Source organism: Oncorhynchus kisutch, unplaced genomic scaffold (assembly GCF_002021735.2).
Source record: "Oncorhynchus kisutch isolate 150728-3 unplaced genomic scaffold, Okis_V2 Okis07a-Okis12b_hom, whole genome shotgun sequence".
NCBI classification, from domain to species: domain Eukaryota; kingdom Metazoa; phylum Chordata; class Actinopteri; order Salmoniformes; family Salmonidae; genus Oncorhynchus; species Oncorhynchus kisutch.
Genome location: NW_022261984.1, coordinates 852,018 through 880,012, shown reverse-complemented (window position 1 = coordinate 880,012; position 27,995 = coordinate 852,018). Strand labels below are relative to the sequence as shown.

Genomic DNA, 27,995 nt, shown 5'->3' with positions numbered 1-27,995 from the left:
GTCAGTATGGCCTTGATCTGGGAACAGAGACATAAGGATGACAATCCCCCCTGTCCCATTTTATGACAGGCTGGAGTTGGCTTTGCTTGGATTCATCTGTCCAGAGTCCCCAGACATCCTGGTGTATATACCATTGTATTGCATTTTGCAGAGAAGAAGAAGAAGCCTATTTTTATGATGGCTGGCTTTGAATGGGAACTAGAACCAGATGGGGGGAAATTGAAGTTAAATGCAGCTGGAATCCATGTAAGCGGCAGAATCTTTTGGCGATGGAGAGGGGGTGTGAGGTCATCATATGTGCCACGCATGGGTCACTGTGCATTTCTATGGACTGGAGAATCTCTGGGATAGCAGAGATATTGGTGGATGTGCTAGAGGAGGAACAGATTAATCTTTTCACATCAATCGCAAATGGCATTACAGTACATTAAGCCTGCTGTACTAAGGCATCTTGTTACATTGCCAGTTGATCAGCTGGCCACTAGTTATATGTAAGTCCTTAGATGTTACTTGAGTTGCATTTTTCCTTATTGCATTTGCCTCCGTTCTAGTATATGCAATGCCATTTTCTAAACTGCTTTCAAAGTAGATATCCCACAGTATAGCACCTCCGGTCAAGTCTAGCATTTATGGAAATCTCAAACTGTACTGTACATAAAACTGTCTGGAAACAGTTTCAGCAAAGTTGTTCTACAGTTTTAGCCAAGATAACAAAAAAAAATGGTGAGACTGTCCTGACGATGTGAGACTGTAATTCAAGTCAATATGAATAAGTGATACAGGTAAGTAGAATAGACAGGTGAGTAGAGTAGAGTAGACAGACAGGCGAGTAGAGTAGAATAGACAGGCGAGTAGAGTAGACAGACGAGTAGAGTAGACAGACAGACGAGTAGAGTAGACAGACAGACAGACAGACGAGTAGAGTAGACAGACGAGTAGAGTAGACAGACAGACAGGTGAGTAGAGTAGACAGACAGACAGGTGAGTAGAGTAGACAGACAGACAGGTGAGTAGAGTAGACAGACAGGTGAGGTGAGTAGACAGACAGGTGAGTAGAGTAAACAGACAGGTGAGTAGAGTAGAATAGAATAGACAGGTGAGTAGAGTAGACAGACAGGTGAGTAGAGTAGACAGACAGGTGAGTAGAGTAGACAGACGGGTGAGGTGAGTAGACAGACAGGTGAGTAGACAGACAGGTACATGGCACAGTAACATTAGTAGAAGCATTAACATCTTTCTAGTAGTATATTTGGGGCTGGCAGCCAGCCATGTTGTAAAGGAATACTCTTTGGCAAATTTGATGAAATCAGAGATGACAAAAGTTCAAAGCCACATCTGATTAAAGGTAGAGCCATCTGAAAAATTGTCTCGATTCTTCATACAGATGAAAAGGAGTGATAGATGGTATAATCACTTCTTATACAATGTGTGTGATCCATCTAGAACATCACAAGGGTTGAAGGGAATCTGCAGTATAACTCTGCACACCTGAATCCCCCCCCCCCAGAGGACTACACCCCCTCATTCCCTCAGAGAAAGTTAAAAGGACAACCAAAATGTAAGGCAAGCTTCCCAATCCCTACAGCATTCCTTCATTTACAGCTAAAAAAACAACAGCACTCCCTTTGAAGAGGTATCGAGGTCCGAGCTTGATTACCATTTGAGATTGAACAAGGTCTGGCAACGCGGTGTAGAAAAATGACTGCTGGCAGGCAGGTCTATTGGTTACGGAGGTCTCCATGAGGTGGCTTAGATGGAATATCCAGGGTCCTCCTGTCTGAGAGGGGCGACTTAAGGCCATGCATTTACCCTGTGTGTTCCACTTTCACAGGGCCCACGCATCTGGGCCACAGCTGGGAGGGTGTGTGTGTGTGTGTGTGTGTGTGTGTGTGTCAGAAACAGAGACGGAGGGAGAGACTGAAGGAGAGAGAGATGGAGCACGAGGGGGCTCTTTACCGTGATTGAGCAGTGAGCACAATGTACCGGGTCTGAGAATATTAAAAACGAATGGAAATTCCTATATAAAAAAGGTGTGGACATGAGGCACTGAGACGTACAACAGGACCAGTTGAAACATTACAGGTTGTCACACATACGTCAGCACTATATGTGCCTGATGGGAGATGGCAGGGTATTTTAACGGTATACATTGGGAATGAGATCACCTACTCTGGTTTAAATCAGTAAAAGCTCATCAATGGTAGTTCCTTTTGAAGCAAATTAGATGTAGTTCTGAGTTAAACATTAATTCTTTGATGACACAGTATATTTGAGAGTCTGGAAGCATTTTATCTATATCCATCGTGGCCTGTGGCTAACCAACAAAAAAATAAAATGTATCCATTTGCTAAAAATGCTTTATTGGAGAACATGGACAATAATATATAAACCAATATCTTTTCTTCCAGCCATACTAGCAGAGCAGACCCATGTTTGTACAGTAGTAACCAAATGGAAAATATCATAACTCAGTACAAAGAATATTAAAACAAGCAAACAAACTCAAATATATATAGTGACAGACCACAGGGGGCTGCTTTGGGGAGGACAGCTCATAATAATGGCTGGAACAGAACAAATGGAATACCATTCCACCTATCCTGCTCCAGTCGCTACCACCAGCCTGTCCTCCCCAAGTAAGATGCCACCAACCTCCTGTGTGATAAACATCAACTAAAAAAATAAAATACTGATAGTTCACTAAAACAGTCATAGGTGGTAAACACTTCACTACATGCTACATCAAGGTAAAAAGACATCCTTTATCAGTATGGAGAAATAAAGCTAATGGTAAAACAGGAAGGTTTTCTAAAGGTTTAGTCATTAGTTCACTTCTCATCTGCTTTGCAGATCACTTCCTGGATCTATTGGACCGCTTTAATATAACAGAGGCAAGTGGGAGTATGAGCAGGTGTGTGTGTGTGTGTGGGGGGGGGGATGCATTGTCTCTGTGTGAGAACGATTGACAAAGACAAGGCACTCAACTTGACCGCAAACTCCAATTCAAACCACAGTTCCAGTCAGGCCAACAACCTCAGATGACAGTTACCCACATACTGCAGCTACACAGCGATGGCTTGTTTTCAGATCACTAAATGAGTCTTTCCACTGACTTATTTGAAGTGTGCATGGGGACAAAGGGACAAAGCCAAACACTCAAAAGAATCAATATGATCACGTTAGCCATGGACACGGTAAGAGTTCTAGGAAACATTACTAAGAGGGGCATTGACTTCCTACATGTATCATGTTTTCATCCTCAACTAAACCACATCTTGTTACATCATGAGGAAACTTTTTGCATCGTTCTCTAAAAACAACAATCTTTGCCTCTTCACACCTTTTAAAATGAACATTTGAACCCACTTTCCAGTTTAAAACACATTTAAAAAATACTGATAGTTGCACAATTAGAGAAACCAATTTCTAATGGTGAGTTTAAATAAAGTACATACTCAGTGTGGTAAGACTGAAGCCCAGTGGCAGTAGCAGCAGAACGAGAGAGAGGAGAGGAGAGTAGGAGAAAATACAGGAGAAGGGGAGAATAGAGAGGTGTGTGCGTTGGAGAGGGACATCTAGCTGTTGAGTGGTCCTCGTATTAATCTTTTAACTGTTTTAGAGGAGATAGCTGTGTCGTATTCATTAGGCACCAAACGGAGGGAAACAGACTGAAGCAGGCAGGGACTATCTGGACTTGTCCAATGACAACCGCTTGTTTTAGTTTTTCCTGGTGGAAAACGTTTGAAAAAGTTTTACTATGGTGTGCCCTAATGAATACGACCCGGATGTTCCCCATTTTGACATTTGACCTTAGGTAGCCTTCTCCAAGGACTGATAGTACTCCACCAGGACAGCCCAGGCTTTGGGGGCCATGAAGCCTTCCGGAGGGTTCTGTCCTTCGCGAGCCATCTTACGCATCCGTGTCCCTGAGATGAAGTCATAGTCTTGATGGCTGAAAGAAAATGAAGAAAAAAAAAATGTAGAAGGCACCGTCTCATTTCAACAGCCTGATCCTGACATGCTGTCTGGTAAGTGAGGAACGATCTTCTAACTTACTGTGTGGATGAATGGCATGACCAACTCAATTCAAGGACACTTTAGGAAGAGTTCTTTGAGGGAACTTCACAAAATGCACTTCATATGCTTGGAAAAAAAGGCCATGTATTTCAGTAATTGAAGTAAACACGCACTCAAGCCCCCTTACGCCAGGGGACCTGGGATATGAAAAGAACCTCAGACACATGAACCAGCAGCACTCAGAGACGTTGCTTCAAGCCAGCGGCAAAGTAAGAGCGCAACCTAAACGTCAGACCTTCGCCGTCAAATTCAAACCTTCTGTTAGACTTCTCAGTTTAAACAACTGGTTCAAAAATAAACACGGGCCAAAAAAATTGTCTAAACACAGCTAATTAGTCTCAAACCAAAATGAGAAAATTCCTGTAAAAAACAGACTAGTCTAAATACAATCTTCCATGACTCCGCCACACACAAGTAGGGGATAAATGAAATATTTGTCAATGATTAGATTCATTAGATACTACTGTAGATTCCTTCATTTAGACAAAGGGGGTAACATTCAAGCACATTCCTTCTCTCGCCACCGTTACAATGCACTTTCCTCATAATAATCACATTTGTCAAATGTGGTTTCGTTTCTCAGCGGCTTGCGGTCGTGTGGATTGTTGTGCGGAGCGTCTTGTACGGATTTGTACTGTTAAGGCCGCAGCAAGAGCCACGACGTTTCCACACATTAAACCTCATCATGGATTCCTGACCAGCAGAGTTGTAGTAGGATGTAAACTCCAGTTCCACATATTCTGCAGTGTCCTCTCCTGTCTACCTCACTCCTGAAACTACATATTGAAGCCCGCGGACAATTTAAGGGTTGGTTTGGGGTTTAATTTCATTCAGAAAATTTCACTTTTCCCCCTCCATTCTTGAATTGGACTTTCAATTAGTCAATGAATCTCATTCTTAAGGACTCTGGGTTCTGGGTTGTCTATTCTTTGAACCCACTTGCAGATGTAAATCAGCTGTCAGCTAAATCTGATACAAATGTATCATTTCTCAAGTGTCCTGAAACGTGTGTTTTTGTAGTACATGGTCCCTGTTCAAATCAACTGAATAGACCACTTAAATAACCTCCCTAATTCCTCCCCTAGTACTGCTGAGTTACCGTCATGTTATTTTCCTCTGCACAACAGTGAGTCTTCAGCCTGCAGTACAGTACAATGCAGACCAGGCTGACAGCCAGGTGGCGGAACCCAGAACCCCGTGTATGTCTGACACTCCAGGTGTGCCAACGAGTCAGCTCCCGTTTCTCCATCTCCATAGGCAGCAATGGGATCACCTTCCTCCTGACCTCCGTAATGCAAACACACTGTTGAACACATCTACGACTGTATTCTCCCCATAAATTACTGTATTCTCCCCATAAATTACTGTATTCTCCCCATAAATTAGTGAATTTTGTACTGGAAAATCACACCTTTTTATCATATTGTCCTATTTCCTATCAGATCTATAGATCGGGCCATGGGGCTAATACTTGCAGTCTCGCTGGGAAGAAATAAACATTCTAGAATTGCCATCCAGTGAACCTGTTCTATTGTATACTATGCTCAATGTGTTCTGGTCCTAAAAACTTTGATGAAATACTTTGATGAACTCTGATTGTGGAGGACTTGTATTCATTACAATAGGTGGAAATGACAGGGCAGAGAGAGAGAGGAGAGAGGAGAGGAGAGAGAGTGAGACACACAGAGAAAGAGCGAGACACAGAGAAAGAGCTAGGGGGAGGGGGAGCACAAACTCGGCGGAGGAGGAACACTTAATATGCGGTCAAATGAGAAACAGCTTGCGCTGATTTTAGCCATTACACTATAGAGGCAGACTTTAAGGGCGATCGTTGGCAATTAGGCCTAGCATCTATATTCCTCTCACATTTGGCAGCGCCGGCCGGCACAATGTGCACAAGGAGTGGTCGAGAACAGACGGAATGCCATAAATTTCACAAGGCGCCAACCAGAGCCTTTGAAATTGTGATTTAGCGTTTACTTTCTCTCAGCTCTCCCTAGCTGCTAGCCTAGCACTGATACGGTCAGAAAGAGACAGTCATTGCGGCTTTGACATTTTCTGGCGTAGCTCTTTTCGGGTCTTCAGGTTTCATATTAATAAAAACAACACAATTGAGCTGAAATGAAGTCGCCTGTTATATAATGTTATTGTGACAGTCAGAAAACTGACAATTACTTTCCTGGAAGGACTAGAATATAACGTGGTTAAGGTTCTTGACAAGCCAGACTGCTGACTCGGCAGTTCTTAAGGGGGCTTGTTGAGAAGAGCGCAAGGGGAATTCTAGTAGTGGTGACATAGTAACCACTATAGGATCTTTGTCCCATTACTCTTACAGTTCCACTGAGTCACACTGCAGAATTATCTCACGCTTAGCAGGAAGATTTACTGCTATCCAAACGGTCTTATCAAACTGTAGAACTGGTCGGTTCAGCCACTCGAAGTAGAAGACAAGCTGATAGAGAAATACTCATTGATTGTACCTTTATAACATACCAAATGGTTCTGGAGTGAGCCTTTATCAACATACTGGACTACTGGTATGGAGAGAAAGAATATACATAGAATATAAACAGCCGTGTCAGTTGTGGCTCTTATTGTCGTAATTCTCCTGCTTTCAATCCAGGAAGGAAATATATCTCTGTGCTCCATTTCTGAATCCCATGCCTAGGTGAAACCCAACTAGGTGTGGGGAAATATTTCCTTTCAGACTAGTTCTCCTGGTGATTGTGATATCCCCCCCCCGATATACAAATACTATATTTATCTTGTCAACTCAATTTATTCTGATATCAAAACATGCGCCATGGAAAAAAAAGTGTGTACTCCTTCTGATCAATCAGTTCCTACTTTTTAAGTCATCATATTCCTTTAATCAGTCAGATCAGTTTTCAGTCATGATATTCTAAGCCAGACATGGCTATAAAGTGATAGCGTGGATGGTATTAAAGCCCATAGCACACAGAAACTGCACGATTTTCGTTAGTCATCGGCTGCAGTATCCGTACATAGACTTTTTACAGACTTTAATTAATAGCAGTTCTCTGTGATTTCCGAACGACTTCAAAAGCTCAGAAAGCCACAAAACTTTGTAAAGAGCATAAGAAAGCAAAGGAGTTCCTGTTATTCTTGGCTTTGCCGTTTGCCGTAGATAAGGAAGAAAAACACATGGGAGGTTTCAGTGGAGAAGCTTAATGAATGATCAATTTGGGTTATTGGAGTTAGGCATGATAATGTTTACAGGCTGTGGAACAACATTCCTGCCACCGATGAAAAAAGAAAAGAAAAAAAACGCTCATTTGTTTTCCGTTGCAAAACGTTTTATGTTGTATGTCTTAATGAACGCACCCCGTTTACCCACATCAAGATTGTACGGCAGAGTATACACCTTTATAGTATTTTGATATCTAGGTAAAAGTGTGACTAAATGTTGACTAATTCTGATTGGTTGAGAAAGGTCACCATGACTTAGAAACATCTTAAAACCTTCAAGAATGTAACATTTGGACTTCATTACATCCGTTGTTGAAGAACACTGGTATTACGAGTGACATCCACCGATTACATTCTTCGAACCTTGAGAGTAGAGATTTATTTATAAAGACACTCATTATGGGGCGGAAGGTAGCCTAGTGGTCAGAGCGTTGGGCCAGTAACCGAAAGGTTGCCAGAACCAATCCCTGAGCTGACAAGGTAAAAATATGTCTTTCTGCCCTTGAACAAGGCAGTTAACCCACTGTTTCTAGGCCGGCATTGTAAATAAGAATTTGTTCTTAACTTACTTGCCAAGTTCAGGTTAAATAAAAATAGATAAAACAATTAATCATCCTGTCCTTCACGCAAACACAAAATGGCAGACAGATTATCTCCTTATTGTGTGTTGTTTCTACAATATTAAAGCTGATCTACCCCCTAAAAAAATATACAATAACGAGATGGAACGGAGACTGAAAAACAAACGATGAGTGACAGGGCTTACTTCTTGGGGTCGTAGAAGTCCATGGCCCTCTTGGCTTTGTTGTAGGCGGCCACCTTGAAGGGTACAATCTCCAGGGTGATGAGTCCAGGCGCCATGGTGAGGACTTTAGCCCCATGGGTTGGCTCGTACAGGTCCTTTCCCGTGGCTGGGTGGGGCATGCCCGCCGGGTCGCGACCCACGATGTAGAAGTTGGCGCCGGCCACCATTCGGGCTCGGCAGTGCCACTGCACCTGTGGTTTTATTGAGGAAAAAAAATATGTTTGCTTTAGTTACTCAAAACTAAAAGTCAACGCTAAATGTTGGCATTTCCAATGGGTGAAAATACTAGCTGGTATTTCTGATTTAGCGCCAATTCTACCTTTTAGCATTTCCAATTCTACCTTTTAGCATTTCCAATTCTACCCTTTAGCATTTCTAATGGGAAAACCCCCTCTGGTCACTCAGAGGATGAGAACGTTTAGAACATTTTAATGGGAAGCCAGGAGAAGGGGAAGTGGTTGGGCAGCTCTTTCACTGGGTTGGAGAAACAAGGAAGCCTTGGCACAACAGCCACATTGTGGTGAGACCGATGGGAAGGGAAAAACAGCACTTGATTACCTTGACTGATTCGTAATCACATACGGTGGAGCACAATTCCCCTAAATACGAGTGGACATTGCTCTCGCTGCTACCGCCGATGGACATGGACGCAAGCCCCCTATAATTACATTACAAAGCACTTTCTTCAATAATAAACAGCCAATTACGGTAATGACGTTTGGACAGGAGTGCTCAAACCCCCCCCCCGAACGTAGCGCCCACCGTCGACATGCGAGAATCCGGTTTTACAACACATTACAGAAACAACAATAAACGGAGTTCTTGAGTGGAAGTTTCAAATGACTAAAGAAAACAAGACTTCATTCTTTGGGCCAATCCCACTATTTAACCACCCATACGCTCCCATCCTACTTTTAAAATTGGAAGTCTTCAACCTTAAAAACGCTAGTCTTAAACTAAAAGACCTTGATGAGAGAACAAAGGGAGTTAGGAGGAGAAGAAAAAAAACAACAGTTAAACTCTGTAGGCAGTCTGGAGAGGGAGGGATGGAGTGCATTGTTTTGTTAGCTGGTTGCCAGGTTGGAAGCGAGTCTTAAGATGGACACTCAGGGCCATGTGAACCCACTCCCTCCAACCTGGCGGCTATTCTATTTTTATGCCCCTCCCCGGCACATATCCTACGGTGCCTTCCCTGTATTTATATTCCTGCTAAATGTACTAAACATTTTATTACATTGATCTTAATTTGTATCATTCTTAACCTGCGTCCTCTTAACCGTATCATGTAGGTACCTGTAGGGAAGCACGTCATTGTACTGCGTATCACGTGGCATCGTGGATAGAGAACCTGTAGGTAAGCACGTCATTGTACTGCGTATCACGTGGCATCGTGGATAGGGAACCTGTAGGTAAGCACGTCATTGTACTGCGTATCACGTGGCATCGTGGATAGGGAACCTGTAGGTAAGCACGTCATTGTACTGCGTATCACGTGGCATCGTGGATAGAGAACCTGTAGGTAAGCACGTCATTGTACTGCGTATCACGTGGCATCGTGGATAGGGAACCTGTAGGTAAGCACGTCATTGTACTGCGTATCACGTGGCATCGTGGATAGGGAACCTGTAGGTAAGCACGTCATTGTACTGCGTATCACGTGGCATCGTGGATAGGGAACCTGTAGGTAAGCACGTCATTGTACTGCGTATCACGTGGCATCGTGGATAGGGAACCTGTAGGTAAGCACGTCATTGTACTGCGTATCACGTGGCATCGTGGATAGAGAACCTGTAGGTAAGCACGTCATTGTACTGCGTATCACGTGGCATCGTGGCTAGGGAACCTGTAGGTAAGCACGTCATTGTACTGCGTATCACGTGGCATCGTGGATAGAGAACCTGTAGGTAAGCACGTCATTGTACTGCGTATCACGTGGCATCGTGGATAGAGAACCTGTAGGTAAGCACGTCATTGTACTGCGTATCACGTGGCATCGTGGATAGGGAACCTGTAGGCAAGCACGTCATTGTACTGCGTATCACGTGGCATCGTGGATAGAGAACCTGTAGGCAAGCACGTCATTGTACTGCGTATCACGTGACATCGTGGATAGAGAACCTGTAGGTAAGCACGTCATTGTACTGCGTATCACGTGGCATCGTGGATAGAGAACCTGTAGGTAAGCACGCCATTGTACTGCGTATCACGTGGCATCGTGGATAGGGAACCTGTAGGTAAGCACGTCATTGTACTGCGTATCACGTGGCATCGTGGATAGGGAACCTGTAGGTAAGCACGTCATTGTACTGCGTATCACGTGGCATCGTGGATAGGGAACCTGTAGGTAAGCACGTCATTGTACTGCGTATCACGTGGCATCGTGGATAGGGAACCTGTAGGTAAGCACGTCATTGTACTGCGTATCACGTGGCATCGTGGATAGGGAACCTGTAGGTAAGCACGTCATTGTACTGCGTATCACGTGGCATCGTGGATAGGGAACCTGTAGGTAAGCACGTCATTGTACTGCGTATCACGTGGCATCGTGGATAGAGAACCTGTAGGTAAGCACGTCATTGTACTGCGTATCACGTGGCATCGTGGCTAGGGAACCTGTAGGTAAGCACGTCATTGTACTGCGTATCACGTGGCATCGTGGATAGAGAACCTGTAGGTAAGCACGTCATTGTACTGCGTATCACGTGGCATCGTGGATAGAGAACCTGTAGGTAAGCACGTCATTGTACTGCGTATCACGTGGCATCGTGGATAGGGAACCTGTAGGCAAGCACGTCATTGTACTGCGTATCACGTGGCATCGTGGATAGAGAACCTGTAGGCAAGCACGTCATTGTACTGCGTATCACGTGACATCGTGGATAGAGAACCTGTAGGTAAGCACGTCATTGTACTGCGTATCACGTGGCATCGTGGATAGAGAACCTGTAGGTAAGCACGTCATTGTACTGCGTATCACGTGGCATCGTGGATAGAGAACCTGTAGGTAAGCACGTCATTGTACTGCGTATCACGTGGCATCGTGGATAGGGAACCTGTAGGTAAGCACGCCATTGTACTGCGTATCACGTGGCATCGTGGATAGAGAACCTGTAGGTAAGCACGTCATTGTACTGCGTATCACGTGGCATCGTGGATAGGGAACCTGTAGGTAAGCACGTCATTGTACTGCGTATCACGTGGCATCGTGGATAGAGAACCTGTAGGTAAGCACGTCATTGTACTGCGTATCACGTGGCATCGTGGATAGAGAACCTGTAGGGAAGCACGTCATTGTACTGCGTATCACGTGGCATCGTGGATAGGGAACCTGTAGGTAAGCACGTCATTGTACTGCGTATCACGTGGCATCGTGGATAGGGAACCTGTAGGTAAGCACGTCATTGTACTGCGTATCACGTGGCATCGTGGATAGAGAACCTGTAGGTAAGCACGTCATTGTACTGCGTATCACGTGGCATCGTGGATAGGGAACCTGTAGGTAAGCACGCCATTGTACTGCGTATCACGTGGCATCGTGGATAGAGAACCTGTAGGTAAGCACGTCATTGTACTGCGTATCACGTGGCATCGTGGATAGGGAACCTGTAGGTAAGCACGTCATTGTACTGCGTATCACGTGGCATCGTGGATAGAGAACCTGTAGGTAAGCACGTCATTGTACTGCGTATCACGTGGCATCGTGGATAGAGAACCTGTAGGGAAGCACGTCATTGTACTGCGTATCACGTGGCATCGTGGATAGGGAACCTGTAGGGAAGCACGTCATTGTACTGCGTATCACGTGGCATCGTGGATAGGGAACCTGTAGGTAAGCACGTCATTGTACTGCGTATCAATCACGTGGCATCGTGGATAGGGAACCTGTAGGTAAGCACGTCATTGTACTGCGTATCACGTGGCATCGTGGATAGAGAACCTGTAGGTAAGCACGTCATTGTACTGTGTATCACGTGGCATCGTGGATAGAGAACCTGTAGGCAAGCACGTCATTGTACTGCGTATCACGTGGCATCGTGGATAGGGAACCTGTAGGTAAGCACGTCATTGTACTGCGTATCACGTGGCATCGTGGATAGAGAACCTGTAGGTAAGCACGTCATTATACTGCGTATCACGTGGCATCGTGGATAGAGAACCTGTAGGTAAGCACGTCATTGTACTGCGTATCACGTGGCATCGTGGATAGAGAACCTGTAGGCAAGCACGTCATTGTACTGCGTATCACGTGGCATCGTGGATAGAGAACCTGTAGGGAAGCACGTCATTGTACGTTGTACCATGTGTATCCTGAGCCTTCAGAAAGTATTCACACCCCTTGACTTGTTCCACATTGTTGTTGTTACAACCTGAATTTAAAATGGATTCAATGTTGTGTCACTGGCCTACACACAACACCCCATAATATCAAAGTCAAAATATGTTTTTTTATTTTACGAACTGATAAATGAAAAGCTGAAATGTCTTCGGTCACTAAGTATTCAACCCAGTTGTTACGGCGAGCCTAAATAAGTTCAGGAGTAACAAGTCACATAATAAGTTGCATAGACTCATTCTGTGTGAAAGTGTTTAACACGATTTTTAATGACTCATCTCTGTACTCCACACATACAGATAAGTGTAAGGTCCTTCAACCGAGCAGTGAATTTCAAACACAGATTCAACCACAAAGACCAGGGAGGTTTTTCAATGCCTCACAAAGAAGGGCACCAATGGGTAGATGGGTAAAAATAGAAAAAGCAGACATGTAATATCCCTTTGAGCCTGGTGTAGTTATTAATTACACTTTGGATGGTGTATCAATACACTCAGTCACTACAAAAGATAGAAGCGTCCTTCATAACTCAGAAACCGCTCAGGGATTTCACCATGAGGCCAATGGGGACGTTAAAACAGTCACAGAGTTTAATAGCTGTGATAGGAGAAGACTGAGGATGGATCAACATTGTAGTTTCTCCACAATACGAACCTAATTGACAGAGTTAAAAGGAAGCTGTACAGAATAAAAATATTCCAAAACATGCATCCTGTTTGCAACACGGCACTAAAGTAATACTGAAAAAAATTTGTCAAAGCAAATCATTTGTCCTGAATATGTTTGGGGCACTTCCAGGACCACACATAACAGAGTGTCACACTCCATATTGTCAAGCATAGTTGTAGCTGCATCATGTTATGGTTCCGCTTGTAATCGTTAAGGACTGGGGAGTTAGAGGATCAAAAATGAACCTAAATACAGAGGAAACCCTGGTTCAGTCTGCTTTCCACCAGACACTGGCTGATTAATTACCTTTCAGCAGGACAATAACCCAAAACACAAGGCCAAATCTACACTGGACTTGCTTACCAAGAAGACAGGGAATGTTCCGGAGTGGCCGAGTTACAGTTTTGACTTTAATCTGCTTGAAAATCTGTGGCAAGACTTGAAACAGGTTGTCAAGCAACGATCAACAACCAATTTGACAGAGTTCGAAGAATATTGAACAAAATAATGGGCAAATATTGTACAATCCAGATGTGTACAGCTCTTAGAGAATTACCCAGAAAGACTCACAGCTTTAAATCACTGCCAAAGGTGATTCTAACGTGTATTGACTCAGGGGTGTGAATACTTATGTTAATGAGCTATTTCTGCATTTAATTAACACATTTGCATAAATGTTTTAAAAAAACACATTTTCTCTTTTTTCATCATGGGGTATTGTGTGTGTAGATGGGTGAGAAATACATCTATTTAATCCATTGTGAATTCAGGCTGTAACAACAAGATGTGGAATCAGTCAAGGTATGACTACTTTCTGAAGGTACTGTACGACAAATAAACTTGACTTATTATGGATGGGAATACAGCATATGTAGTCAAACACACAAAACATTTCATAGGGTGTTAGATGAGTCCGGAAGATCGTTCATCTTCTCCTAAATGTATGGGCCTGGACTGATCTTAAGCCTGTTGTATTATTTCAGGGTGAAGAAGTATTTGATTATTTTATTTAAGTCCATCTGAAGAGAAGGGATCCCTACCACTACCTCACTATCCAAAAGGTGCCAGAATTACAGAGAACATGCAGCAACTCTTGGAGGACAATGGAATTACATTATAAAACGTTTATTTATTCTCAGAAGGCTCAAAAAAAAAACAGAAACGGGTTGGTTCTACTTTTAACAATGAGGATGCTTTTGTGGTGCATTTGATGTCAGGCTGTAAGATCACACAGACAGATGATGGGCCTTTTCAGGCTGCATCGTGTTCCCCAGAACAGAACAGAGCTCAGTCTGGTCTCAATGATCGTCTCCCCATAACCCGGACTACATGATTAAAGGACAGCAGGAGACTTCAAACAGCTAGACAGGCATCAAGTAAGTACAATACAAAGTGACAGAGATTATATTGAACTTTCTAATTCTGAATGTAAATTGCCATCCATGTTAGATTAAGCTGATTTCATAAGTCACGTGTGGACCGTCCCATCATGTGACAGTCAGGCAATTTAAGTGTCAGGTCCATAGAAATAGAATCCATAGAACAGACTTGGCTGCCAGTCCTCCCATTATTTCAACCATTGACTTGAATAGGGAAGCCCGTTCTACGGGTTCTATGGTCAGGTTACTGCTAAGCTTACCTCAGTGGGGCCAGCGTACATCATGGGCGACGGGAAGATGGCCACGATGGTGTTTTCGGGTTTCAGCACGCCCTCGTCCAGCACGGCGGCGTGCTGCTTCATGCGCCACTCCAACGGCACGTCGTCGTCCTTGGTCCAGCCGCCCAGCGGGTGCAGCAGTAGGACGGGCCGGCGGTAGCCCCGTTCGATCAGACGCTTGTGGGTGTCCTGCATGAGGAGGGCGTGGCCGTTGTGCACCGGGTTACGCAGCTGGAAGGCAAACACCGCGTCTGGAGGGAGAAAGAGGGCAGAGAAAGACTGATTTAGATGCTGCATCTTTATTGAGACATCCTGGTTTTCTTAACCAGCAAAATAGAGAGAGAGAGATCTAACTCTCTACCGTTACCTGCATTCATCTCCTTGAACTTGTGTTTGAGCTCAGTGGGGGTGAGTCTGTACTGGTCCAGGCCGTCGTTCCAGCTGATCTTGTCCAGGACCTGCAGGTCTCCTCCTACCAGCCAGTCTCCACTCTCCATTACCATCTGGACCAGACAGAGAGACAACACTCTGACCATTAACATCATACAAAACCACACCCACTTCACTGTGACTCATATATTTTCCAGGGTTCCCACTTTTCAAAAAATATTTTTCCAGGACATTTCAATGACCTTTTTACCAGAACTTATTTCAACCCGGGTATTGTGCAGATCTGAAAAGACTGGATAGCTGTAAGCAATATGGTGAACATTTCAGACTATCAAATAAGAGAGAGGTGCAGTAATGACCATATTGCTTATAACTATCCAATCCTGTCAGAGGTACATGAAGAGCCTGCGGCTATGGATCAATTTGAAATTGATGCTAAACAAGTGGCATTCTCTAACTCCTCTACCATGTTCATACTGCGGTTATGACAGCCATCAAGGACTGTTTCAAAACAGTAAACCACCCCAATCTGGCAACTGCTGAAAGAGGGGCGGGATTATGGATAAATCAATAACAGCCCCCAGACAACTTGAAATAAAACATCTAAAAAAGTTGAGACTCCTACAAATTGGAGCCCAGGAAGAATGAAGAATCCCCTTTGCTTTATGCCTTTGAGACTCCTACAAATTGGAGCCCAGGAAGAATGAAGAATCCCCTTTGCTTTATGCCTTTGAGACTCCTACAAATTGGAGCCCAGGAAGAATGAAGAATCCCCTTTGCTTTATGCCTTTGAGACTCCTACAAATTGGACCCCAGGAAGAATGAAGAATCCCCTTTGCTTTATGCCTTTGAGACTCCTACAAATTGGAGCCCAGGAAGAATGAAGAATCCCCTTTGCTTTATGCCTTTGACCGCATTCCTCTCGACTTTAGCGGGAAAAAACTCAGGAGGAACACAAAATATGACGTGTAATGTAATCCACAACGAGACACCATCCACGATGAGCTCATGGACCACATTGAAGCGATTCCCCCCCCCCTTACAATATTGTTCTAATGTCCCCAAAGTACTGCTAAACCCAGGCAAAGCCAGCATTGTTTCAGGCTATAACTCTTGGTCTGCCTTTCTGGGCATGTACTGTGCCTGTGCTGTAACCACTGGGCTCTTTATGGAGTACACACTGCAGGGTAGGTAATCAAGCCATCAAATCAGGACTATGGATAGACTATGGCAGGACCAGGGGGGTCCAGAAGCATTTCACAAATGTGTCTTATAGAGAATGGCTATTTAATATTACTCAAGGAGTCGAAGTTAGAAAACAATACCAGCCTACTAGTGAGCAGTTGTGATGTCCCATATAAAAACGCTCACAGTGGCATGTAAAGGTTTGGATTTAAAGGGGGTGGGTTCCTATGGATGTAACTGTATGGAGGCGGAGTCTTAGATTCCACAGACTAGAATTCATATTCTGAGGACGATTCCACAGTAGCACTGACTGTCTGACAGACGTTGGTAGTGCATTTCGCCCAAGTCTTTGTAAGTTGTAGTAGGACGTCTTTCACAACAGAGATGGAGCATGTATTATCCACAAGGTTGTATACACTGCACACATCTTCAGTGTTCAAGAAAACATTGAGAGAACTGAAGGCTGCTAAAACTCTGCCCTCTTGTTGTTATCATCAATAAGTCAGAGAGGAAGGATAGATGGATGGAGTTCAGTGTAACGGTGTGAAGAGATGCCTTTCATTCCACTTGATCCAACTAGTCTGATCTACTGGCTCCAGATCAGTGGCTAAGAAGACGAATAACCCTCACTTTGGCGGCTGAGACATGAAAAGACCCATCTGAGGAAAAACCGTTTCAATTCCCAAACACACAGTAGATCTAATAAACATTCTAAGATGGAAAATGATAGTAGAATGCTAGCTCAGGGGTAACCCAAAGCTGCATTTACACGATAACACACACACACACTGTTTTAGATACAAAGGGACTCCTGCTAAATTAAACAACTCAGCATGCTGTAGTTTCCGACGTGAAGGCTCCCATCTCCCTGGCGGCACGGACAGGAGTAAACAGGAAACGTGGATTGACCGCGACGTAATACGGAGCAGGTTATTCCTCGTCTCAGAGAGAGACGGAGACGGGATGAGGGGCTGCCGCCTGCGAGGGGTGTGTTGACGGATCGTCTACAGCGCAGGGAGTTAAAGTGTGTGTGTGTTAAACGAGTGACACCTTAATCATAGCAAGCTGTACACACACAGCGGAGACAGGACAGGAGGCACCGCTGGAGAAACAGAGTGACAGGTCTGGGAGAACCCACTACCCAGCATGCATTGCAGCAGGGTCAGAGCCGCCAGAGACAGACGCACTAGAGGATTATGGGTAGCTGATGGACAGCCAACCACACTGCTTTCTTGGTAAACTGACAGTGCCTACAACTGAACACCAACCCAGAATGGATAACAGAGACGCTGAAGATAGTGTTGGCTGTTCAACTTTGTTGAATTGAAGGGCATTTTGAGTGAAACAGGAGATGCAAATTCACAGCATCTCACCCAGCCAATGACTCAACAGGGCAGGGCTTTAAAATGAGCCACCGTGGTGTTAGTGTGTGTCTGTTCAGTGTGTTTAAAATCACCAGACCGAGTTGGGTTGAAGACAGTATAGCACTACTCCAGCTCCCTCTGTGTGTGTGTGTGTGTGTGTGTGTGTGTGTGCGCAAACCCACACTAATCCATAACAATGGGAGCCCAAATTGTCCCGAGACAGATAGCAAAAATAACCCTAGCCCGGCTCCTGCCACCATCAGTCTTGAAGATAGGGTTTCAAAAATGAAATTTCACAATTGTCCTCCCCGGTTATAGATCTCCAGTCCTGTTGTGTGACGTGGTGGCGTGTGTGTGACTACACTTGTGTGTGCGCAAGACAGCTTTCCCAGGTCTGATCCCTCGCCACGGCTGGGCTGGCGCCTGTAGTTTTTTTTAAAGCAGGGGGGTGGGATCATTTCAGGACGCCACGAAGTCTACCTGAGCGCCCACTGATATAATAACAGTCCATAATAATAAGAAACCATTGTTGCCATCTTTGCTCAGGTATATTTGGAATGGATGAGGTGGGTGGCTGCTGGCGAGGGGTAATGTGTTCAGCAGGGCCAGCTCCAAGTCCAGGACAGCTTTACTAAAAGCCCTGTGTAAATAAAAGGCCGTTTGAAGGGGCCAGATGGAGAGAGGGGGCCGAGAGAGACTGCGATCCAAATAAAACACATGTGCAAATTGAGGGCGGTCCGAGGGCGATGGAGCGATTACACAAGCACTTCTGACAGGGGAAGGAGAGCAGCAGCAGCCCATTTCTTTACGACACTACTCCACTTTATTCAGTCCTTCCATAAGCAGCACTGAGGAAAAGGGTCACCTAGGATCTGTCTTCTATTAGAACGATGTGTGTGTGTGTGTACGTACAAGGGGAGAGTTGGTTGAGTTGGACATGGGGAGGGTGTTTATCAAACATCACATTAAGGGTAACCATCTCAGGGGCCATGCCTGCATTGTTCAGCATTATGACCAGGGATCCATTTCATAATAACTACCAGTGGGACATTCTATACAGCTCTGGAGACTGTGGAGCTGTAACAGAAGGTATGGGTGTATGATAATAAACCTGGTGGAGGGAGGTGTGAGAACGCCAAGGCTCCTCCGTGTCACATGACATAAACTGTCAGATGAAACTGTCAAGAGCACCGGTTTGAGCCAAACAAAGATAAGAAACACTCAAAGGAAAACAAACATTGTCGTTTTGACATGTTACATGACAGCTTTCAAAAGTGACAGCTTTCGTTGGAAAGTCAAGACACCCCTTGCTGTGCAGTGGAACGGTCCGTAGCCCCCCCTGCTCGTTTATGTGATAGGGTCTCTGGAACTAACCACTGACCTTGATGTAGGAGTGTTACTCAACAGTTTTCAACACAGCTTTTGCTGGCATAACACCCCTCGCGGTGCAGTGGACCGGACCGTGGCTGCCCTGTCTGTCTATGTGGTAGGGGTCTCTGGAACTAACCACTGACCTTGATGTAGGGGTGGTCCTTGCAGGTAGTGCCCCACTGGCGGGCGCAGCGCTCCTCTTTGCGGTGCTCGTAGAACTCGGGGTTGCGGAGGATGGCCACACGGCGGCCCTCGTACACCAGGGCCATGGCCGTGACGCCGTCCAGACGCTCCTTGTCCGCCCCCGACACTGGCAACACCACCGGCACAGACAGGTTGATGACGCCACCTAGGGGACGGGAGGGGAACAGGTGGTTTGGTTCATTGAGAGGTTGAATAAAGGAAAGGAGACATGGAAGGTAGCCATGTTAGTGCTTTGAGACACAGAATAAATCAACGTCAGACTGCTGACAGGGGAAGTTGATAGGTCAGAAACCAGACAGCCCCATCAGAAAACCTGCAGCATCAGTTTAACTGTCTCTCCTACAATAACTTCAAGTACAGCCTATCTACTGCATACTATACCAGGGAATATTTAGACATTTAAGATATATGAGGTGTTTAGGGAACAAACACCATCCAGTCTTGTGCATTCAGGTGGTTTCTAACCCGCGCAGAAAGAAAGAAAAAGATAAAAGAAAGAGAGGCCCCGTGTTGACATGACGTTGGCAGATTCATTTAGCCCTACACCTTGATTAAACCAACATGACCAGCACGCTTTTCACATCCTATTGGATCAGATGGTGTGTTGCTGGATGGGATGCCATTGCTGCCAACCACCCGGCCACCACTCCTCCGTCCTCTGTCACAGAGTTAGCACACACAGCTGGCTTCAATAAGACACGTGAACACACACACACGCCTGCTGTCCCAGCCTGGCCCATGCCAAACAAGGAGCTGGCACAAACACACAACACAGTCATCTACCAGGGAAATGCTGGTGTCCTTGTCAATCCTATTAACTGGGACTCCAAATCAGGGACGGATTACAATGAAGTGAGAGTAGGGTTGTAAAATTCCAGTAACATTCCCCAAATGCCCTGGTTTACCAGAAATCCTGGTTGGAGGATTCCCATATTTCCTGCTTATTTCCTCTTAATTCCAGGAATCTTCCAACCAGAATTTCTGGAAAACTGGGGAATTTTGGGAAAGTCACCAGAATTGTGCAACCTGAAGTGAAAGTGAGGGTAAAAGGGTCATTTAACTACAAAAGTTGTGTTATTTAAATGAAGAAATGATCCGACTTCTATCCAGTCATGTTTGGTTCAGTGGTGATTGTGTGGAACGGAAGCTCCTCCAGCGCCGTAAGGGTCAGCCACTGTAAAATCCCTAGAAGGAACTGGAAATAGACAAACGATAGTTTGTGGAGGCAATCAATATTAAGGCTTCATCCTTTTCCTCCGCTCACATTTCCCTCGCTAGGACAAACAAGCGAAACCCGAGTGAGGGCATTGCACATGGACACGTCATTCAGCCTTCTCTACCAAGTACACAGGCCCAGTTTCCCTTATTTGCCACAGCATAGAGTCACCATTAGCTCTGGTCCAAAACATATTGAAATCATATCTAAAGAAAAACCAAACAAGACCTGATCCAAAAATGACTCGTTGGTGCTGTGAAGAGTAGAGAGTTGTTGCTGTAAGAAACACCTGTGATATCAGACAGCTAATGAAACACTGGCTTGGTTATCATTTCTGTTGTTGAACACATTTTTATGCTGCGTGTGTGTGTGTGTGTGTGTGCCAGTAGGTATTGGCAACACATCACACACGTCGCCTTAAGGGTCAGTGTTATGTGGGCAATAAAAGCAAATTGACTCTTTTTTGGAAATTCAAACTCTGTGTAGGAAATTGGTGTAATTACACAGTTTCACCAATACCAAAGACTGGGCCCCGCGGTGTTCCTTCAGCACAACTCAAAAGGTACCGGTTCCATTTGTTTCCAGAGAATTAAAAGTCTTGAGCCTGAAGTGTAAAAGGATCACGATGACTCAACACAATAGCATGGTAAGATTATCCCTCTGATTTTTTCATCTAAAAATCAGACTTACTTTTGATTAACTAATGTATTCGGTCATTTTGAGGTAATGATGAGCTAATCAAGACCACTTGTTCCAACTCTACATGTACATATTACCTCGACACATTGTTCCTGTACCCCCTGTACACAGCCTCGGTACTGTTATTTTACTGCTGCTCTTTAACTATGTTATTTTTAACGTGTCTATTTTTTACTAAACACTTAAAAATATATATATTTTAACTGCAGTGTTGGTTAAGAGCTTGTAAGTCATTTCACTGCATGGTCTACATCTGTTGTATTCGGCCATGTCACAAATAACATTTGATTTGATCTGAACATGTCCTTTTGAGAGGTTTCATCTCCCTCTAGTGGCCATTATAGAGCATAACATCCATCGATTTATTTGACTTCACAGAGAAATACACCTGTATTTATCACAGCACCTCCTTCTCAAAATGTCAGTGAGAAGTGGAGAGGATTAAGAAAGGCAGACATTTTGAGAAGTAGGCAAGGAAAGGACTCTAAGGCAGACATTTTGAGGAGAGAACCAGAGGAAAACATCAGGGATCAAGGAAAGATTGTTGAGAAAGGGCCATGATGCCGTCTTACCGTCCAGCAGACAGTCAAAATGGAGACACTGCAGGAACTCCCTCTCCCTCATGAAGCCGTTCAGAGGGGTGGCCCAGCCCTCAGCAAGCACCTGAACCCACTGCATGTCCACCTGTGATCAAACAGTGGTCAATCAGCACTCAAATAATGGTTCAACAGCATTCAAAGTATGGTCGAACATGGATCACACTTTCAGAAATGTTCCCTTATCACTTTAACATAGGCCTTTAGAATCTATCCATCCCCTGTAGACTCTCGGAAAACACCAGTAGGTGTTAGTAAAAATGGTATTTGATGAGAACGGTTACCTTTCCAATCTGCACAGCAGGTAGTGTTTCAGCATCCGTCTTGGCCAGGTCCAGCTTGTTCTCAACTACGTACAGCTCCTTCACTTCATAGGAAGCATCCACCGGCACTATATCCTACAAATATTCATTCATTATACCAGTGAAAATGCACAAAACATCATGGTAAAACGAGAACATCCAAGAGGTTGATCGCGTTGGATAAGAATTCAGGGGTGTGAAAGTGGGGGTTATTCAGCTGTGAGGCGTTAGTGTTTTGGAAATGTGAATCCCAATCTGAAAGTGTGAAGACACTGCCATCTAGTGGTGGAAATTAAATATGACAGCATGCTTCCATGTTTCAATGAATCTGTTTATGACAAAACTCATCAATGGATGGATGAAAGAGAAGGTTGTTTCTCTCACCTTCTCATGTAGCAGGTCAATGAGCTGCTGTATAGACTCGTTGACACTGCAGGAGTCAGTCTTCAGCACCAGTTCTGGGGCCTCTGGTTTCTCATACTCCGAGTCTATCCCAGTGAAACCTGACGCATGGAGAAAACAGTCACAATGAATTTATGGAATAGCTAAATCAGTCCCTCAATTGGCATGAATAACAATGGCTGAATATGAAACAATATGTAATTTGCAGAAAGGTTGTGACTTCATTAATGTTGCAGGGAAGGTAATATCTATCCACTGAGTCAGTGGCTCACAAACGTTAACAGTTATTGTACCACCAACTGAATTGTTCTCTACCCAGAGTACCCCTGAAGTACCCCCTCGTGTGCATTTGAACAGCAACCCTATTGTCTCATGAGTCTTCTCAAGTAGCACTGTGGATAGACCAAGTAACCCCAGGGGCCCTTGTACCTCTGGTTGGAAACACTGCACAAGTCACACAAATTAACAGAAATCTAGACAGGCTTTTTGGTTCACACAGCTCATTATCCAGATTGGTGTGACAGGAAGAGACAAGATTCTTAATAGTGTGGCCTGAGGACGCACTCGAACAGGGCTGAATCCCACCCCATCCCCCCATTCAATTAGTCACTCTACTACCTGACATATGGCACCTGGTAGATCATGTCTTGACCAGTTGGAGAGCTTAACCAGGCTTCGCAGTATATTGTCTCATGCCTACAGCTCAGAGCTTAGCATGAAGGAACCTGTAAGTAAGCATTTCATTGGACTGTTTACACCGTGGGGATACTGTGCACACCGTGGGGATACTGTGCACACCGTGGGGATACTGTGCATATGACAAATGAACTGACTCCGAGCTCAGCAGGGTGCACTAGACTAGATGAATATCTTGTCCCAGCAGCTTCCTTAGCTTGTGACTCACTGTTTCACTGAGCGATAAATGACACAGCACTTCCTCTGGTAACAACAGCCGAAGACATGAGATCTCATGTTCCTGCTGGTCAAAACCAATACACTTTACATACTTTCTCTAGAGACTTCTCTCCAACTTTTTCATACATACTAATGCTATAAGAGAGTTATGGTCAAATGCCTAAAAGCATTAGAGGTCGCCCGAATATGACTTTTCAACACCGATACCGATTATTGGAGGACCAAAAAAGCAGATCCCGATTAAATCAGCCGATTAAAAACATTTTGCTTGTAATAATGACAATTACAACAATACTGAATGAACACTTATTTTAACTTAATATAATACATCAATAAAATCAATTTAGCCTCAAATAATGAAACATGTTCAATTTGGTTTAAATAATGCAAAAAGAAAGTGTTGGAGAAGAGTAAAAGTGCAATATGTGCCATGTAAGAAAGCTAACCTTTAAGTTCCTTGCTCAGAACATGAGAACATATGAAAGCTGGTGGTTCCTTTTAACATGAGTCTTCAATATTCCCGGGTAAGAAGTTTCAGGTTGTAGTTGTTATAGGAATTATAGGACCATTTCTCTCTATACGATTTGTATTTCATATACCTTTGGCTATTGGATGTTCTTATAGGCACTTTAGTATTGCCAGTGTAACAGTATAGCTTCCGTCCCTCTCCTCGCTCCTATCTGGGCTCGAACCAGGAAACACATCAACAAAAGCGTTGCCCATGCAGAGCAAGGGGAACAACCACTCAGTCTTAGAGCGAGTGACATTTGAAATGCTATTAGCGTGCATCCCGCAAACTAGCTAGCCATTTCACATCGGTTACACCAGCCTAATCTCGGGAGTTGATAGGCTTGAAGTCATAAACAGCAGAGCTGCTGGCAAAACGCACAAAAGTGCTGTTTGAATGAATGCTTACGAGCCTGCTGCTGCCTACCATCGCTCAGTCAGACTGCTCTATCAAATCATAGACTTAGTTATAACATAATAACACACAGAAATACGAGCTGTAGGTCATTAATATAGTCGAATACGGAAACTATCATCTCGAAAACAAGACGTTTATTCTTTCAGTGAAATACGGAACCGTTCTGTATTTTATCTAACGGGTGGCATCCATTAGTCTAAATATTCCTGTTATATTGCACAACCTTCAATGTTATGTCATAATTACGTAAGAATTCTGGCAAATTAGGCAGCCCAAACTGTCGCATAGACACTGACTCTGCGTGCAATGAACGCAAGAGAAGTGACACAATTTCACCTGGTTAATATTGCCTGCTAACCTGGATTTCTTTTAGCTAAATATGCAGGTTTAAAATTTTGTTTCTGGTTAGGTATAGTCATGCAACGATTGTGCTTTTTTCGCAAATGCGTTTTTGTTAAATCATCCCGTTTGGCGAAGTTGGCCGTCTTTGTTAAGAAGAAATAGTCTTCGCAGTTCGCAACGAGTCATGTTAGCAGGCTATATTAACTAAATATGCAGGTTTAAAAATATATACTTGTGTATTGATTTTAAGAAAGGCATGGATGTTTATGGTTAGGTACACATTGGAGCAACGAGTCCTTTTTCACGAATACGCACCGCATCGATTATACGCAACGCAGGACATGCTAGATAAACTAGCAATATCATCAACCATGTGTAGTTAACTAGTGATTATGATTGATTGATTAATTGTTTTTTAAGAGATAAGTTTAATGCTAGCTAGCAACTTACCTTGGCTTCTAACTGCATTCGCATAACAGGCAGTCTCCTCGTGGAGTGCAATGTAATCAGGTGGTTAGAGCGTTGGACTAGTTAACTGTAAGGTTACAAGATTGAATCCCCGAGCTGACAAGGTAAAAATCTGTCATTCTGCCCCTGAACAAAGCAGTTAACCCACCGTTCCTAGGCCGTCATTGAAAATAAGAATGTGTTCTTAACTGACTTGCCTAGTTAAATAAAGGATAAATAAAGGTGTAGCAAAAAATAAAAAAATAAAAAATGGATTTCCGATTGTTATGAAAACTTGAAATTGGCCCTAATTAATCGACCTCTAATAAGCATGTGTTATTCATCTTGCCTTACCTCTGATCTCTCCAGCCCTGGCTCTCTTGTAGAGGCCCTTGACGTCTCGCTGTTCACACACGTCAAGCGGCGCGTCAACAAACACCTCGAAGAAGGGCAAGCCTGCAGCCTCGTGGATCTTCCTGGCATTCACACGATCCTGGACGATGGGGAGACAAACAACGGGATAGTTAACTCCTGACGATGATGATAGTGTATTTGAAATCGTCAACTGGGAATTACAGGCAAAACACAACTCACAACTCTTGCTCTCTTTCCTCTCCTCTCTCATGACTTATCACCTCTTCCCCTCAGTCTTCCGATATCCTCTTCTATTCTGTCTCTACCTCCCTCTCCTCTTTCTCTCACTTGTTCCCGCCCTCACTCACCCGTCCGTAGGGAGAGATGAAGCTGGCGATGCAGACGAGTCCTGCGTCGGCGAACAGGCGGGCCACCTCGGCTATACGCCTGACGTTCTCCTCGCGGTCCTCAGGGCTGAAGCCCAGGTTCTTGTTTAAGCCCTGGCGGATGTTGTCTCCATCCAGCGAGTAGCAGGGGATGCCGTGGCACACCAGGTACTCCTCCAGGGCCATGCTCACCGTGGTCTTCCCAGCCCCAGACAGACCTGGGTGGGAGAGAGTGGTGAGGAATAGGTGTTGATGGTGGTTGGTCAATATTAGTATTGAGCGTAGCCAACTAGCAATACCCCCATTTTAGCATTGCGTCAATATTAGCATTGAATGAATGATGAAAATGGTGGCCGTCAATATTAGCTTTGAATGCATGATAACAAATGGTGCCTGACAATATTAGAATTGAAGGCAGAGCGTGGATGAATGTGATGCAGTCTTTAGAAATGCTACTGTTGATTGAATGCTAATATTGTCTTTTGGTAGTACTTGAAACCTAAATACATCAGTAAACCTTGTTCAATGGTGAGTTAGTGTGAGTGAATATAAAGTGACTGAAAGAAAGGCTTAAAAAAACGTTTGTATTTCTAACTGACGATAGCCTGGTCCCAGATCTGTTTGTGTGGTCTTGCCAACTCCTAAGGTCAGTCTCACAACAACCAATGACCCTAGGAGTTGACAACACAGCCCAAACAGATCTGGGACCAGGCGAACTGAACTTTAGTTCTTCTGTATACCTGTGAGCCAGACAGTACATCCACGGAAGCCCCCTCTCGTCCCCACCACCTGACCACGCTTGTTCCTGCTGACATGATGAGCCTGGTAGGTCACATTAGTCGCCCTCTGCGTTCCCTGCAATCACAATATTGTTCTGTCCTTTAGTTTCATATCAAATTACACTGACTTAGTCCCATGTGTTCCTTTGCATTTGCAGCCAACACTGACTGTGACTTTGCAACGTACAGAAGCCACAATGACTTGCACCGAGTCCAGCACATTTCTTACTCATGAAGCAAAAGGTAATCAGCAATATTATGACAAAAACGTTGAAGGACTGGTTTGACCCTAATGTACAGTAATGTGACATAGTTCTACATCCCAATGCATGTGCTCTGTCACTAGGCTCCTGCTGAGATTAGCAAGAAGCATTTTGAGAGTCACACAAAAAATGTACGTCAAGGTACAGATCATTTTGCAACAGATACAGTATCTCATAGTTAACTAGCTAACTGCAGCATATAGCAGTAGCTATATGGCAGAACAGCTTGCTTTTGAAATGTCGTGCAAGCTATAGCTTGATACAAATGGCTGTCTGTCTGGCATTTGGTGGCAAGACTAAGAAGCTAACTAATTGCATTCCTTCAATCCTAGTAACACGGCCATTCCGCGCAGCTAAGAAAGTATTGCATAATTTAATTATAGCAGTAAATGTTTTACTGGGAACAGAAATTGCAGAAACAAGAGACAACATTGATAGTTCAGCAGCATATTGTTGACGTGGCAGCGGTCGCCGGGGTAGGAATGAATACAACAACTCACCCAATTCTCGCTGGACGAGTTGCTCAGCTTCGGTTTCTTGTGAGAGTTTCCGGAAGTCTCCATAACGGTCTATAATGAAAGCTTTCGTCACCAGTTACGGTATATGCGACCTACTAAATCAATTACTAAAACGTTATATTTTTACGGACAGTTATCTCTTTGAATGGAGGAACCTCAAACAGGAACCGAGGAGGACGACCTACGTCATCAGAATCGGAAGTGATGTCTATTGGCTGGTGAACTGTCTGTTCTTTGAAAACTGATTTTGAATCAGTTTTATCCGCGCAAGTCTCAAACGACACCGTGATGACATCTATGGATGACAGAGCTAGATTACATAACATATCCTGGACCAGTTATTTATTACCTGTGGTGTGCATCGCGGAGATAAGTACGGAATGCATATTGGATAAAATACATATTCATATTAGACATTTTAGTTTGTTGGCTCCAGTTCGATTTTTTCCAATTCAATTGTATGATTGGAAATAACTTATTTAAATAACTATATCACGTACTGTGGCAAATCCTACTCATACAAAAATACATACAAAATATTATCCAACATATAAAACAATTATCGTAAAGACAGACTTGATTACAA

At 44.1% G+C, this 27,995-nt stretch overlaps 1 protein-coding gene across 1 annotated transcript; it reads right to left on the bottom strand.

Annotated features, from left to right (window-relative positions):
* Nucleotides 1-2,339: 2,339 nt before the first annotated feature.
* Nucleotides 2,340-27,636, bottom strand: LOC109877296 (bifunctional 3'-phosphoadenosine 5'-phosphosulfate synthase 1). The gene is made up of 12 exons (XM_031814495.1): nucleotides 27,392-27,636; nucleotides 26,590-26,704; nucleotides 25,832-26,067; nucleotides 25,464-25,602; nucleotides 22,463-22,581; nucleotides 22,061-22,174; nucleotides 21,753-21,864; nucleotides 19,205-19,410; nucleotides 15,119-15,254; nucleotides 14,734-15,002; nucleotides 8,054-8,283; nucleotides 2,340-3,952 (listed from the first exon to the last, which is right to left on the bottom strand). Exons 1-12 carry the CDS (start codon nucleotides 27,452-27,454, stop codon nucleotides 3,811-3,813), a joined length of 1,881 nt encoding a protein of 626 aa, XP_031670355.1. The 5' UTR covers nucleotides 27,455-27,636; the 3' UTR covers nucleotides 2,340-3,810.
* Between the last annotated feature and the right edge of the window lie 359 nt (nucleotides 27,637-27,995).

Excerpts from the sequence above, each read along its gene's own strand:
- LOC109877296 (XM_031814495.1), bottom strand. The coding sequence starts at position 27,454 with ATGGAGACTTCCGGAAACTCTCACAAGAAACCGAAGCTGAGCAACTCG. Across the intron at positions 22,582-25,463 it reads CAGGGCTGGAGAGATCAGAG|GTTTCACTGGGATAGACTCG; the intron begins GTAAGGCAAGAT and ends TCCATGCGTCAG. Across the intron at positions 19,411-21,752 it reads TTTTGACTGTCTGCTGGACG|GTGGCGTCATCAACCTGTCT; the intron begins GTAAGACGGCAT and ends CCCGTCCCCTAG.